This window comes from Branchiostoma floridae, chromosome 3 (assembly GCF_000003815.2).
Source record: "Branchiostoma floridae strain S238N-H82 chromosome 3, Bfl_VNyyK, whole genome shotgun sequence".
NCBI lineage: Eukaryota > Metazoa > Chordata > Leptocardii > Amphioxiformes > Branchiostomatidae > Branchiostoma > Branchiostoma floridae.
Genome location: NC_049981.1, coordinates 8,272,361 through 8,287,411, shown reverse-complemented (window position 1 = coordinate 8,287,411; position 15,051 = coordinate 8,272,361). Strand labels below are relative to the sequence as shown.

Genomic DNA, 15,051 nt, shown 5'->3' with positions numbered 1-15,051 from the left:
AGTTATCTGTTTTCTGATACTTTTTTTCTTCAATCTATGGAATATTAGTGCTCATTTTACAGCTGCTTTGCACAATTTATTGTGTGGTCGAAAACTTTTTTTTTTGAAAACAGCCGAAAATTGGTGGGAGCGCGGATGTCATCCATATAATCAAATCAACATGGCCTAGGGCACATGAAAATCTTTCAAGTACAGGTCCAAACCAGTGAAAATAATAAAACTTCAAAAATGAAACTTTGGCACGGGAAAAAAACAAAAACAGTGTATTTGGAACCTTTAATTTGAGATCCTCTCATGAGACTTGTAGATATGAGATACAAAAAGTCCAAACAAGCATTCCTTTGCTGTTTCTGTTATCATTGATGACACATTGACACATACTTCTATCCTTAAGTTTAGCAATATTTCTGTATCAACAGAACTAGAGAGAAGTAGCGTGAGTGACAAGGGTACTTAAAATATCGACATAAAAGAGAAAGAAATTATGATTTATTGCCAGATTGGTGTCAATTGACTCCAAAGAGCTCTGCAACAGACCTGATTCAGCTGACAGATGTGCCCTATTTGGCAGAGACCGTCATTCTCATATAGGACTGTTTATCCACAGTGGACGCGGTAGGGCTGATATCAATTAGGATTTTACCATGGTCAATATTGACAAAAGGAGGCCATATAGTAGTCGATTGACTCCTATATTACCTGATAAAGATGAATTAGCATTATACACTCAGGAAATTACTCATGGAAGATTCAGGTCTTCAGGTCGACAAGCTCTGCTCTGTCATGCTGAACAGGACTTTGTGGTGTCACCTCTCAGAGGATGAACTGAACTGAACATTATTTTCTGCTTGTATGACATGTTGATTGATGTGCTGTCCTAGGTGGTTAATTTCCCCTTCCCAACACCACCTGATGTGGAGGCAGTCCATGCTGCAGAGCAGCTCTTGGTCCAGTTGGGGGCGCTGCAGCATACGGCAAAACCTAAGGTTTGTTTTGTTTAAATGGTTAACCACTCACCCCTACATGTACTCTTACCGATACATTTGTGTAATGGGTTCCTAAGCGTACTCTTGGTTATCAACAGACTGCTCAGCAGATGATAAATAATATATATATTGTGCAGAAGTATAACAGATGTCAAGCCTCATGACAACCTTATTTACCCATCCATATAGATAACATTGGATCATCACGATTACTGTAAATTGTACCATCTGTAGGACCCAAAGGCAGCTCCGTCTCCTGTCATCACCCCCCTCGGCCGTGCCATGGCTCGATTCCCCGTGTCTCCTCGCTTCTCCAAGATGCTGGCGCTGGGCGAGCAGCACGGCTTGCTCCCATATGTCATCAGTATTGTAGCTGCCCTGACTGTCCAGGTGGGGTCAGCAGTTTGTACGCATGCTTTTACTGAGGACTGTACAGTTTTGCAGAAATAGCAGAAATTCATGTTATGCTCTTGCAAGTGTCATTTATTGAAAAAAGCTTTCAAACAAAATAAGTGATCAAAAATTGAAATCAGTGTAATCTTTCTGACTATTCTACACGATCAGAGGAGCAAATCAGAGCTAGAATAGGATGGATTCCGGGCTGCGATGTAGGATGACTTGATTTTTCAAGGAGACTTGAGACTTGATTAGAAAATCCATTAGTGACGTACCCTAGGGCACGCCACTAATCTTCCTGGACTTCATACATAGATAACATACATACAATGGTCAATATTTACAACATCAATTAAAACAGTCATGCCATCAATATATACTCAATACATAAAATGAAACAATCAGTACATGGTACATTTGTATATACACAATACGCAAGTCATGGAACAGCTACATGTAAGATCATTTTTCTAGTTTCAATTCAGACTGGAGATCAGGTCACAGAGACCACTTTTGAAAGACCTTAAAGATTGGGCACAAGGAAGAGAAAAGCACAACATTTGAAGACTGGTTGATGCCTTCACAGGAAATCTTCCTCTCGGGTGGCGGACCTGCAGGGAGGGCAGAGGAACAGCAGGAACAGCAGGAACAGCACGCCCACAGCAGCATCGCTCAGCTGAAGAACACGTGGGCGGGGCAGGGGCAGTCCCTCCTGCTGGGTGACATCATGGTGCTCCTGCGTGCTGTGGGAGCATGTGAGTTTGCTGGCTGCACCAACAAGTTCTGTGAGGACAATGGACTGAGATATAAGGTACATGTGACTTGGTATCCCACCTTTTCTGACTTTGTTCACCCTTTTCATGCAAGTAATGGATGATTCGGGGCTAAAACTACACATTTGTAGAAATATTTTTGATTCATGCATTTGTCTAGGATAACCTACAAGACTATATATTTGGATTCCAAAGAAAACAAAGGTAAGGCAAAGTCAAGCTGAAGACAATTTTGAATTTCAAAGGAAAGCAAGGCTAAGACACAGCTAATGCAAAGGAATCCAAATTGTCTTCAGTCTGAATTTTTCTTACAACGTTTCCGATCGGACATCTGAAATTGTCTTCATTCATAGTTAGAGCATAAAAGACCTGTTTTTTCCAGATCACTTCAGTGTCACTGACGAAAACTGGTGGATACCAGTTGAAACGTCTGACCGTTTCCAAAATCATATCCAGTTGCTTGAGTAACTGCTTTTTGGCATATTTTATTACCTGGATGTCTAACCTTCATCAATGTATCACCTGAAGTCTATTCAACTTGTATTCTTAATATGAGAAAAATATCCCCATATGTATCCAGCATGAAATGTTTTGAGTGCCTTTTCCCATAGCAAAACTGTCTACATGGTTTAAATCTCAACGCAGGAAACATCAACTTGGAATTGTTATTGTATACTGCAGGCAATGACTGAGATCCGAAGCCTGCGCACACTGCTGACTAATGCCATCAACACAGTGTGTCCAGGAGCTAAGGTGCACATAGACCCAAACATGAGACCCCCCACAGAGCTGCAGGTGAGAAACTTCATTGTTTCAAACCAATTTAACCTCCTTGTTGAAACTAAGGAAGACATTTACGATACATTGCATGTTGTAGATTATTGGCAAATTTAACTGTGGTTCATATATGGTCTAACTGTAACATGCTCTACATCTATGGTCTATGCTGCTGTACATATACATGTATGGTCTAAACTTCTGTTCATCTACATGTATCTTCTAAGCTGCCCTTCATTTATGGTCAAAGTTGCTGTTCGTCTATAGTCTAAACTGCTGTTTATGTGTGGTCTGAGCTTCTGTACATCAATGGTAGACCAGGGCAAAATGCTTATTTTAGAGAAAACGGGATTTAACTAGTCCAAATATTGCTTCACTTACAGGCTTTTATGTACTCTGCTGCATGTATTTCTGCATCTATCAGCATTTCAAGAAGATACCCCCACATGTATTATTGATGTAGTACAAAATGTAGTACATGTAGTAGGTCACTGGTGTATTTATTCGTTTCACAAAAACAGAAATGACACGAAATAAAAGCAGTCTTGCAGCCGTGGAGGCTGAATTGTGCAGCTTTTCAATCACACCAGCGAACACAAATTATAACTCAATTACGAGTGCAATTTGCAACAAGTACATGTACATGAGTTACTGCAGCTGCTAGATACATATTTATCACATACAAACTATGTCACATCTAAAGATCATTTAAACTATTTACATCGGAATATGTCAGTCCCCAAGGGTACAAAGAGTCTTTGAAGCACAGTCTTGTGTTACTTATACTAAGTGCGTTCTGAATGTTCAAAATTGAAGGGACGACTGGACTGTACATTTGTGCCATTGATGGTACCTTACTACATGTACAGCTGTATAGCCCATATGTGATAATACTACTACTACTAATGATAATAATTATAATAATAATCAATGTGTATCTTCCTTCTTTAAGGCAAAGCTACTGAGACAGATCATGCTATCAGGGTTAGGGGACCGAATCGCCCGCCGAGTTCCCACAGACCAGATCTCGGACAAGAGCCATAAATTTGCATATCAATCCACCTCCATGGAGGAGTATGTCTTCATCCATCCCTCCTCCGTTCTGACCAAAACTCGCCCAGAGTATGTCATATTTCATGAGATCATCGAAGCAAGGAAGCCTTACATGCACTGTGTAGCAGCCGTGGAGCCGGAGTGGATTCCGTTATTGGTGCCTAACTTGTGCACGTTTTCTGAGCCGGTGCAAGATGTGCCGCCAACATATGATAGTGACACAGGTCGGGTCAGATGTCACCGCACCAGCACGTTCTCCAGACTGGGGTGGCAGATGCCATCTGTGGAGGGAGACTATCCAGAGGGACTGGACAGGTAACCATCCCATATTTATTCTGCCTGTATACTGTACACAAGACAAATCTCAGGATAAAGTCCTTTGTCCATAATACAGGTCACAGAATTCTGGGAAACACAGTAGGCGAGCAGCAAATTACCATGAAAATATGTATTTGGTGCATGTGTAACGTCTCATGTCCTAATCCCAACCCATGCCATGCCGATCTAGTTGGAAAAACAACATTTGCTTGGATTTCACCGCTCTGCCGGGAGTTGACGAGCGAATAGCTTGCAAACATGGCCTTCAACACAGCGGAATTATTCAGTGTAGAAAATGTAATTATATTCCTGTATGACGAGATTTCATTAGACTAAGTGTAGGTGCACCATGTATTCTTACTTCCGTCCCTATTCCTGTTGATTTGAACAGATACAAATGGTTTGCAAAGTTTCTCCTAGAGGGAGCTGTGTTCCCAGAGCTGAAGAGGATGACACCACTCCTGCTGTCTCCCCCTGCCATCATGGTCAAGCCCTGGGCCAACCTGCAGCCTCGCACACAGACACTCCTGAAGGCACTGGTGTCGTCAGAAGCAGACAATAGAGATAGCCTACAGAAGGCTTGGGAGAAGAACAACAAGTTTCTGCTGTCAGCATTTGCAGAGTGGGTGCCACAGAGTATACTCCCAAACCTGACAGAGATGTGGCCTCCTGTATAGACTGCCTGCCTGCCTAAAGCTAAGGGCACAACCCGCCGTGCATGCAATTTGTCCGTGTTTTTTTTGGGGGGGGGGACGAATCCGCAGGCCGATGGCACACAAAGTTTTGCCTGTGCCGTGTCTGCGTGCTCCAAAATCTGTCGGTTTCCCTAAGAGTTCGTACGGAGGTGGTACTTTCCACATCCCAAAAGATTGCCCACATTTTGGCACGTAGACAGCATGTATTTGCGTGTACGGTGGGTTGTGCCCTTATAGCTTAAGTGCTGTATAGCATTATGATTTCATTACAGATTTTATCTAAGACTTGAAACACCCACCTGGATTTGTTGGAAAGTTTTTGATATTCCAGAAGAAAATGTAAACAATAATTTGGTAACTTAAAAAAAAGATCTCTTCTGAACACTTAGAAATTACAAAAAGAAATTAACTATTTCCAGGCCTGCGTGTATCTACATGTGTAGGTGATATGTTATTAAGTCAGAAGATGTCAACAGATTAACGTCATTATTATTTGAATGAGAGTGAATCCAATGTTACTTCAGTGATAAGTCATTAAAAGAATGTCATCATCTAAACTCTTTCCATTGATATCTTAAATCGTTAAGAAAAACTATATATATTTTGAGATGTATAGTTGTCATCTGACCACATATTATGCTCACAATTACTGTAAGTATAGTAGGTTCCTATTGTATGCTAGTACTATGAATGGATTGGCAGGTTTTCAATGAAATGGATTTTAGTTTGTAAATATTGCCTGTGAATATTAATACTATTGAAGAAGGTGTGACATTTACAACATTGCAACAACATTATGGCTGAAAAATAAGGGTATTCTATGACTATTTCATTCGGTGATAATAAGATTATCAATCTAAACTAGAAAGACTGATATTTGCTTTTGAGCAAACTCAGCATATATCAACCTTTGGTGTAAAAATACCCCGAAATCATTTGGTAGGAATGTTAGATTATTTAGAATGGTTTAGTCCCCCCCCTCACCGATGGAACAGTCGACGCATGCGGACTGGGGCTTTGGGGGTACTCCGGTATGAGACCGTAAGAGTGAATACAACTTGCCATCGAGTGACCTACGTCTGTGTGGAAATGTGTGATTATTCCCTAGTATAAGAGGGAGTTGGAGCCAGGTTAACAGGAATACCATAGCACAGGAGACAAAAATATTCCTGGTCTTGGTCTTGACATATGCACACCTATACCAAATTTCTGCTCCTCAGACCTGGCTTTCTGCACCAAAGCTGCCCCCAGTGCTGGGGTTCCCAGGCACCATTGACACTAGGTACTAGGTACTAGTTTGATATTGCTTATTTTTTGTTACTTTGCTTTACATTGAAGTTATCTACAATTTTTCATAAGGGTTAGCAATGGCAATAAACACACTTTTTAATTAAACGTTAATATTCTATTTACATATTCTACATTTTATGTGTGAATGTCTTAACTGCAAACTATCAGAAGACTTCTGACAACATTTGTCTTGCCATGCAGCTATTGCTACAGGTGAGTTCATGATTGCACATTATCATATAGCCAGACCAATCAGAAGGCCTGTTCCACGTTGGTTATGACGCTGTAACACATAGATTCCAGCCAGCCCGGTGTGTATCCTCCTCCATCCTGATTGGTCAGAATGAATCCACACCAACAGCCTGAGGGGGCACGTTTTATACAATGAATACCTTCCTTTGATTTGTTACTATTATTTGTTACAAGAGGCAAGGGCCTCTTGATTGCCAAATCACGGAGGCTGAAATAAGTAGTGCAATAACGGCTAATAAGTAGTGCAATAACACCCAAAATAAATATGCGACCTTTGCCAGACAGATTTGTCTGGGGACCGGACTCCAGCGAAAAGTTTATAAATGCTTTACGCAGCCAAGCATTATCGCACAAGCTTGAAAATAGACTACATATATTATATCCCCCATATAATATAATAATTATAATATCATTAATTATTGTAGTTTTAGTTGTTGTTTAACTATTAAACTAACAACTACCGCGGGATTTCCATTTCGAGCTGTCTCGGGAAACTGTTTACCTCTGTACTAAACAAAAGGCTCTCCTCTTTTCTCGAGGAAAACAAAATTCTTAAACCTAATCAAGCAGGGTTCCGGAAGAATTACAGAACGTCAGATAACATATTTGTTCTGAAAACGTTGATTTCCAAATATACACAGTCAAGAAATCAACTATTTGCTTGCTTTGTGGATCTATCCAAGGCATTTGATTCAATTTGGCACGAGGGCCTATTATTCAAACTCATATCAAAAGGCATTTCCGGTAGATTTTTTGATATGCTAAAAAGTTTATATAGTCAATCCGCAGCGAGTGTGAAAACAAATATAGGTTTAAGTGAAAATTTCCCTGTCAAAATAGGAGTGCGGCAAGGTTGTGTTCTAAGTCCCTCACTATTTAACCTATATATCAGTGACTTGGCAGACGAACTGAATACAGGAGATTTTGATGCGCCCTTGCTAAATACATCTGAAGTATCAAGTTTGTTTTATGCCGACGACCTTGTCCTGCTATCAACTAGCCAAAATGGTCTTCAAAATGCAATTGATAAACTGGGTCTCTATTGCAACAAATGGAAGTTATCAGTTAACATAAATAAGACAAAAATAATCGTATTTAACAAAAAGGGTCATATGTTCTCAAATCTCAAATTTCATATACTCAACGAAGACATAGAGATAGTTTCTTCATATTGCTATTTAGGAGTGGTGCTTACAACATGTTGCAACTTCACAACAGCATTAAAAACACTACAAAAGAAGGCGCTAAGAGCTCTGTTCAGTATTAAAACAACACTAGGTGAAACCAATCCTTCAATTTCAGTATATTGTAAATTATTTGATGCCTGCGTTGTCCCAATATTGACTTATGGTGCAGAGGTATGGGGCAAAATCGGATTAAATGATAAGTCACCCATTGAACAAGTTCATCTGAAGTTTTGCAAGTCGTTATTAGGCGTAAGAAAAAACTCAAGTAATCTTGCAACAAGGGCAGAACTAGGCAGGTATCCTCTGTGGATCGAAGTATATACTAGATTGTATTCATACTACAAAAGATTAGTTAAAGAAGTGCCAAGAAATAGTCTACAATTTGAATCTTTTCTTGTACAGCAGGACTTACACAGTCGCAACATACCATGCTGGTTTTCCAATGTTAGTAAAATCCTGGAGGAGTCTGGTTTTGCCTATCTTTTGATTAACAGTGATCGCAACACATCTTTCGCTCAGTCCGAAGTAAACCAAAGACTGAAAGACAACTTTGTTCAAAATTTTTACTCCGAAATGAATTCTCCTGGCATGAAGGAAAACCAAGGTAATAAGTTAAGAACCTACAGAAAATTCAAGCTTAAGCCCCGGTCACAAAGCGCGTACGATTCCTTGCGATGGACTATTCCGCATATCGTACGATGAGCGCAGTACATCGCAACAAAATCGTAAGCATCGCAAGCCGTCGCAACGCATCGGATGGTGTTCAAAATTTTTCCAGCGTCGCACGATTTTTCACTTGTGTCTCTTCTGTATAGCCGTCTGACCGCTTTTGTGCTTCTTTAACCAACAAACATGTGGACGTAGCTGTTAAATACCTTCCTATAATATCTTTAACTGTAAAAATAAATTAAAAAAGACCATGACAACAATATTACAAGCAAAAGTTCAAATCAAGCGTGAGTACTGGTATGGTTATCTCGGCCTGCTTGCCGGCTCTACGTGTCAGGCTCTTTCGAAGATCGTATCATGATATGCTATCAACAAAAAGATGCCATCATACAAAAATCAAATGATAAGCATTATATCATATATATTTCCGACTCATAGAGCCTGCCTTTATGTTCGAGTTGTCCCCATGGTTATTACGATTATGGTAAACTGACCCAAGAGTGCCAAGACCGACGAGAGCTGAGATTTGATCTAATTATAAACTCACGTGCATGAAGCGATCAAACTATTGTCTGCATCACCTGTGCGGGACGCGCTGTTCTCTGTTTGCGACTGTGGCAGTTGCGACTGATATATTTCCCCTTTTCGTCAATATCGACAATATCAGGGAAAACTGAAACCATCACAACATACTAAAAAATCATAAATCTATAACCTCATCAGTAGACAAAAATTGCCGTAATGAACTCTGCTATGGGAGCAAATAAAACCTTACGACGATAGCGAAATTTTGAACATGTTCAAAATCCATTTCAGCTCTATTTTTCGCCATACGACGCTCCCCGATTTACTATGATTCACTGCGATTGACACAGGCACGCTCTTATGACCTCATCGTACGATCCACTACGCGCTTTGTGACCACGGCTTTATATACTTAAACCATTGCTTCCGATTTTCTTCCGACTTACGTCGCACTGCGATTATCCTGCGCATCGGAAGGAATCGCAAGGAATCGTACGCGCTTTGTGACCGGGGCTTAACTTATGAAAGAGAAAAGTACCTAGAGATAACAAATTTTAGTTATCGCCGAGCCATGACTAAATTAAGGATCAGCGATCACCCACTGCAAATTGAAGCTGGCAGATACACCCGAACTCCTCCTGACGATAGAATATGCATGTTTTGTAATAAGAATGTCAGATGTATAGAAAATGAAATGCACTTTGTACTAGAGTGTTCTCTGTACAATGATATGCGTAATAGCCTTGTTAATGTTAAACGTGTTAAAGAGAAATTTACAAACATAACAAAGGTAGACTTGTTTAAATATCTGATGTCATCAACTAACTATGACATATTGGAAGAACTGTGTAAGTTCGTTTACTCTTGTTTTAAGAGGAGGGACGAAGCTTGTAGAAAATAGTTATTATTAGGATATATCATTGTTTATTTGTTGTCATTAACTTTATATCAAACTTAATGCATTTAGCCCCATTGGGGCATGAACATGCAATAAACATCATTGTCATTGTCATTGTCATTGTCATTGTCATTGTCATTATTCTGAATAAAAGGCATTATTTTAGACTGCTGAAAATGTAATGTGTATGTGGCTCTGAATGGTAATATTTGTAATAGCAAAACCTGTATTGTTTTTTCTTCGGACTTAATTCTTTTTTTTTTTAAGGGAAAAAATGGACAGGCGAGAAATTTTCACATCTTGAGTACTTTTTAATGCATTTGGTCAGTGTTCTGAATGGAAAAGGTTTTGGTTTTGTACAAGGATATTTGTTTCAAAAATCTATGTAAATCAAATACATATGTCTGTACCTATATGTCCTAAAAAAAGACGGACCACAGTAAGAGTTAGTCTTTCACGTCTGAGAAATAATCGTCTTCTTCATCCGAGTCATCGTCTTGGATGGGCTGAGCTGTCACCAGCTTGGAGAAGTCAATGTTGGAAAGCTTGGTCTTTTTGCCTGCCTGACAACGTTTTCCCAGAGTCTGAAACAAAAACAGTATAAGCAATGCTTTAGAAACTGAAATTCTTTTAAATTATTCTGCCAACAGTTCTTTTATCATTATGCTTGTTAAAGAGGCCTTCATTTGTATAACTAAACAAGTTACATGTGCCAAAGAATTACTGTAATTCACTTTGTCTTCTCGGTACCAAACTTTCACGGTCTGAGAAAATTTAACTTGTTCTCGGAACTAAATGTTCACTGTCTAGGCAAGTGCACATTAAAAAAGTCTGATTTATTTGTTATCGGTAATGATAAGTTCACGTTAAAGTCTCACCGTGAAAACCATGAACTTAACAGTACATTGAAAAAATCAGGAATTACAGTACCACTTGTTAAGTCCTGTTGCTAAGGGGACCACGGCCAATACTTATACATTGCGTATCTTTCATGCGCTGTGATTGGCTACCCATATGCCTACCTATATAAGACGAAAACTACCTCAGTACTGCACAGAAGAGACAGATTCATCTGCATAGCCTGGTAGCTCCACAAGAGATATCGTATGAAAGAAAGAGAGGGGAGGGAGGTGCAAGAGGAGTAATTATTCGGATCAAGATGAGAGTCTAAGAATTTGAACCTAAATTTTGGCCAAAACCCTCCGTTAGAGGAAAATGGATACAAATCACATCACCGAGCATCTCCAGGCAATACCCAATAACTTCATATGGATGAGTCAATCATTGCGCAGAAAGAACTTTTGTTTTGCCAACACCTAACCAAACAAAGATCCATCAAACTTTCTCCAGTTGTGCTTTCCACTCCCACCCCTCTATGACAGCATGACTCACCTTTGTGGCGCCTCCATTGACAGCTTTCTCTTTCTTTGCCTTCTGCTGCTTGTAGATATACTAGTACTTAATAAGATTTGACCTGCAAAAAAATTGCAATAAAACATCAGTACAATATATTTGTGATAGCAAAACCTGTATTATTTTTTCTGTCCAAAGCATATTGAAGATGAATTTCACTTTTTTATGGATATTTTACGTAATGAGCTATTCACATTTCTAGAATCCATTACAGCAGATTTCAAGAACCTCGATGCTAAAGACAGATTTGTATATATCTTTAGATGCCACAATTCCCATAATGCAAAGTTAGGCAAATATATCAAAGACTGCTTTGTTATTAGAAAGAATAATGAAACCCATGATTAGCCCAACTCGATTGTAACATTATATCTTGTTTTAGCCCTTTTTGCTATGTTAATTAGGATGTTATGTCTTATTCTATACACCTATTTTGTACTTTGTGTAATAGTTGTTGCCATACACTATACCATGTACAAATGTCGTGCAATAAAGTTCTTTCTTTCTTAATAAGAAAGAAGAGGTTTTGCAGTAGCCTCTACCAGGCTACGTGGATCGGTGGTCTAATTGTAGAAATTGGACAAATAGAGTCAATAGTACGCTAGAGGAGTCAGTCGGTCGAGTAGAACCATTATCCTTACCACGAAGCCCGTGAGGGGTCGGCATCAAGAGAAGATATAAAATTAATCGCCCAATAATCAGTACAAAGGAAGTAACTCAGTGCTGGAGATGATTTAAGTCATAAATCGTCCAGCGCCCAGTGGGGCGCGGCGGGCGTGCGCCTGGGTGTGGAACATGCGGCACGTGGTGAGGATAATGGTTCTACTCGGCCGGCTGACTCCTCTAGCGTACTACTGACTCTATTTGTCCAATTTCTACAATTAGACCACCGATCCACGTAGTCTGGTAGAGGCTAAAAAAGGCCCCAGAGAGCCTGCTATGGAGGCTAACTATGTGTGTTCATCCCTCAATCAGTGGGAGCGTTCTGGGTGTTCTATTTCGATACATTCCCAACATGCCTCCACTCGTTCCGCGTGGTCCTTTTGCTCCCATTCGTGAGCTTGTTAAACAATTTGACTGTATAAACGTGGTTTGTTATCGCGACGCGTGAGAGCTTTAATACCTGCCTTTGCCAGCGGCACATTTTTATCAGAAGTAACGGCGAATTTATCCTTAAAGGTCACGGGCCAATCTGTTCCCCGGTTCAGTTGACCAGAAAGGCAATCTTGTGGATGGGTTTCTTCGGTAACTCCCGACCTGATGTTGGCATCGCTTATCTGTCATCACCCAACGTAGCAGTAAAGCGATTTAGATCCGAGGCTAAATTAAGCAACACACGCCCGTCGTTATCTCTGCAAACTAAAAGGGTCCCCATGGATAGCCACATTCATGGCAAAAACAACTGCTGAGGAGCCATAACACTGAACCGACATCCTACATACTACATAATAGTATATTCTAAACGTTAAACAACATCGTATTTCATCCTGCCACGCTAAGCTCTATTTTCAGACAAAGAAAAGGGAGAAGAACACGCAATGAGACATCATGACTAGTATAGCATTTGTACAAAGGGCAGGGGCGACGTGACCCAGAATAGTAACGTCATGTCGTAAGCCATGGACATGAATTTCGGCCCAAGATTTTTGGAAGGAAACCGGTCGGTCTGCCCTCGCGGGTATCCATTACGTAGACTGGACACCGGGGTATGTGCAAAGTATGTAAAACACTGCTGTATTTATAACTCAGGAGCACCAGTCGACAGAAGGCCATAGGAAGAGCACCACTTCTCGAAGTACCGGGACTCTAACGCTTGTGCTTGGTGACTTTTCCTGAAACCACAATGGAGTCAGCATGGATACTCGGAGCATATACAGCGTCGGGCGAGCTCGCCACCCCTCGGACCCAACGCAGAATGTTGTTTGGAATGGTGCAGCGCCAACAATACCGATGGAGGGAATTCGATCGGGACATGACTGCAGACCGTGCTCGGGCAGCCCTCGCTCATCTCCGCAGAAGAGTGGTGATCAACGTGGCAGGACTCAGATTCGAGTTGGAACCCGAGACTCTGGCGAGGTTTCCCAACACCTTACTTGGAAGTTCGGAGAACAGGAAGAAATTCTACGATCCATACAGAGACGAGTACTTTTTTGATCGACACCGTCCAAGCGCAGAAGCAATTATTGCGTTTTATCAGACGGGAGGGCGTCTGGATCGCCCGGATGAGGTACCAGTAGACGTCTTCACTGATGAGCTCAAGTTCTTCAAGTTGGGGGACGATGTCATCCAAAGATATCGAGAAAAAGAGGGGTTCCACAGGGTAGCTGAGCAACCTTTGCCGAGAAGCAAACTTGTAAAAGACCTGTGGGTTTTAGCGACGAAGCCTAGAAGTTCGCACTGGGCTATGCTGTTCGCTTTCTTTTCCGTGTTTGCGATTCTACTGTCCGTTGCTGCGGTTTGCGCTGAAACCCTGCCTATGATGCAATACTCCCGTAATGAGAAATCTCCATTCGTGGACCCTTATTTTCTTATCGAGACCGTCTGCACTGGTTGGTTTGTTTTGGAATTATTGTTGCGGGTTCTGACATGTCCGAACAGGAAACGGTACTTCAAAAGTACGCTGAACATATACGACATGATCGCAGTGACTCCCTGGTTCATCACTATTGTCACCATGATGGTGGAGCCGATGTACATGTACGCCGGCTGGGCCATGCGTGTCACCCGTCTGCTTCGCGCCACTCGTGCCCTCAAACTGGCCCGGTACTCTCGCGGCCTTCGTATGATCGGTCTGGCCCTGACTGCAAGCTTACCCGACATCGGAATGCTCGGGGTTTTCATGGGCATATGTATCATCTTATTCTCCTCCGCCATTTTCTTCATCGAGTTTGGATATGAGTCTACCCACTTTGAGAGCATCCCTGACGGGTTTTGGTGGGCTCTCATTACCATGGTAACAGTCGGATATGGAGACCACTACCCTACCACCGGTGGAGGGAAGTTTCTGGGGAGCATCTGTGCTCTGGCAGGTATCCTGACCATAGCTCTACCTGTTCCCGTCATCGTTACCAAATTTGACGAACTGTATGACAGACAAACAGAAAAAGACAGCGAAGAAGATGAAGATGAGCACAACAAAGGCAACAAAGATGACATTGAAGATTCGGAGGATGAAACTCTGTCTGAAGCTCCAACCACTAAAGAAACTATAGTATAGTCATTAGTAATAAGATTATCATAATAACAAATACATATTGTACATATGAACTTTCACACGTGATGTAACCGTCACATGGCTCGATGATACTCAGCTATCAGTGTACTTGATTTGGTTGCATGTCCTGGTGTATACCATATCCACTGTGAGGTGATTTTTTGCTATTCTTGAATTCTCATTGATAATGTTATCTAAGATGTGAATGTACTATATAAAAGATATGAAGGAATGTATGTTCTTCTAAACGTTACTCAGGAAAGTCTGTGTTTTAAAGAGGGAATTAGAACAGCGTTTCTGAATTCCCTAACAGGCTCCTACCTCACAGAGTAAATATGTTATACCAAACACCACATTTTATGGTTTTGTCTCTCTGTCAATGTTATAAGGAGAATATTTTTGACGTCATCTGTTCAAGAAGACTGACTGAGAAGTAACGCTACAGCATAAAAACCTGGAGGAGAAATTGGGGCATATAAAAATGTCCCTCCCCTGGCCGGGGTTTGTCACACGGATAGATTGATTACAATCTGCTATTTGTCTTGGTCTGCTGAATTCAAAAATAACTGTCACATTTCTGAGGGTCGCCAACATGTAACAGACGG

At 41.0% G+C, this 15,051-nt stretch overlaps 2 protein-coding genes across 4 annotated transcripts in view; both read left to right on the top strand.

The window, feature by feature from the left end:
- Nucleotides 1–6,408, top strand: part of LOC118410972 (probable ATP-dependent RNA helicase DHX37) — a 34,197-nt gene extending 27,789 nt beyond the window's left edge. For 2 of the 3 annotated variants that reach the window (XM_035812960.1, XM_035812958.1), the window contains exons 10-15: nt 882–986; nt 1,221–1,376; nt 1,969–2,193; nt 2,837–2,950; nt 3,885–4,300; nt 4,695–6,408. In XM_035812960.1, the coding sequence (XP_035668853.1) occupies nt 882–986; nt 1,221–1,376; nt 1,969–2,193; nt 2,837–2,950; nt 3,885–4,300; nt 4,695–4,980 (1,302 nt within the window). In that variant the 3' untranslated portion in view covers nt 4,981–6,408. The remainder of the gene's footprint in view (nt 1–881; nt 987–1,220; nt 1,377–1,968; nt 2,194–2,836; nt 2,951–3,884; nt 4,301–4,694) is intronic. The other variant, XM_035812959.1, reaches the window with a different exon arrangement.
- A 5,723-nt stretch (nt 6,409–12,131) lies between these two features.
- On the top strand, nt 12,132–14,799 carry LOC118412396 (potassium voltage-gated channel subfamily A member 1-like). Its single transcript, XM_035815226.1, has one exon. The coding sequence runs from the start codon at nt 13,076–13,078 to the stop codon at nt 14,447–14,449; it is 1,374 nt and encodes a 457-aa protein (XP_035671119.1). The 5' UTR covers nt 12,132–13,075; the 3' UTR covers nt 14,450–14,799.
- The last annotated feature ends 252 nt before the right edge of the window (nt 14,800–15,051 follow it).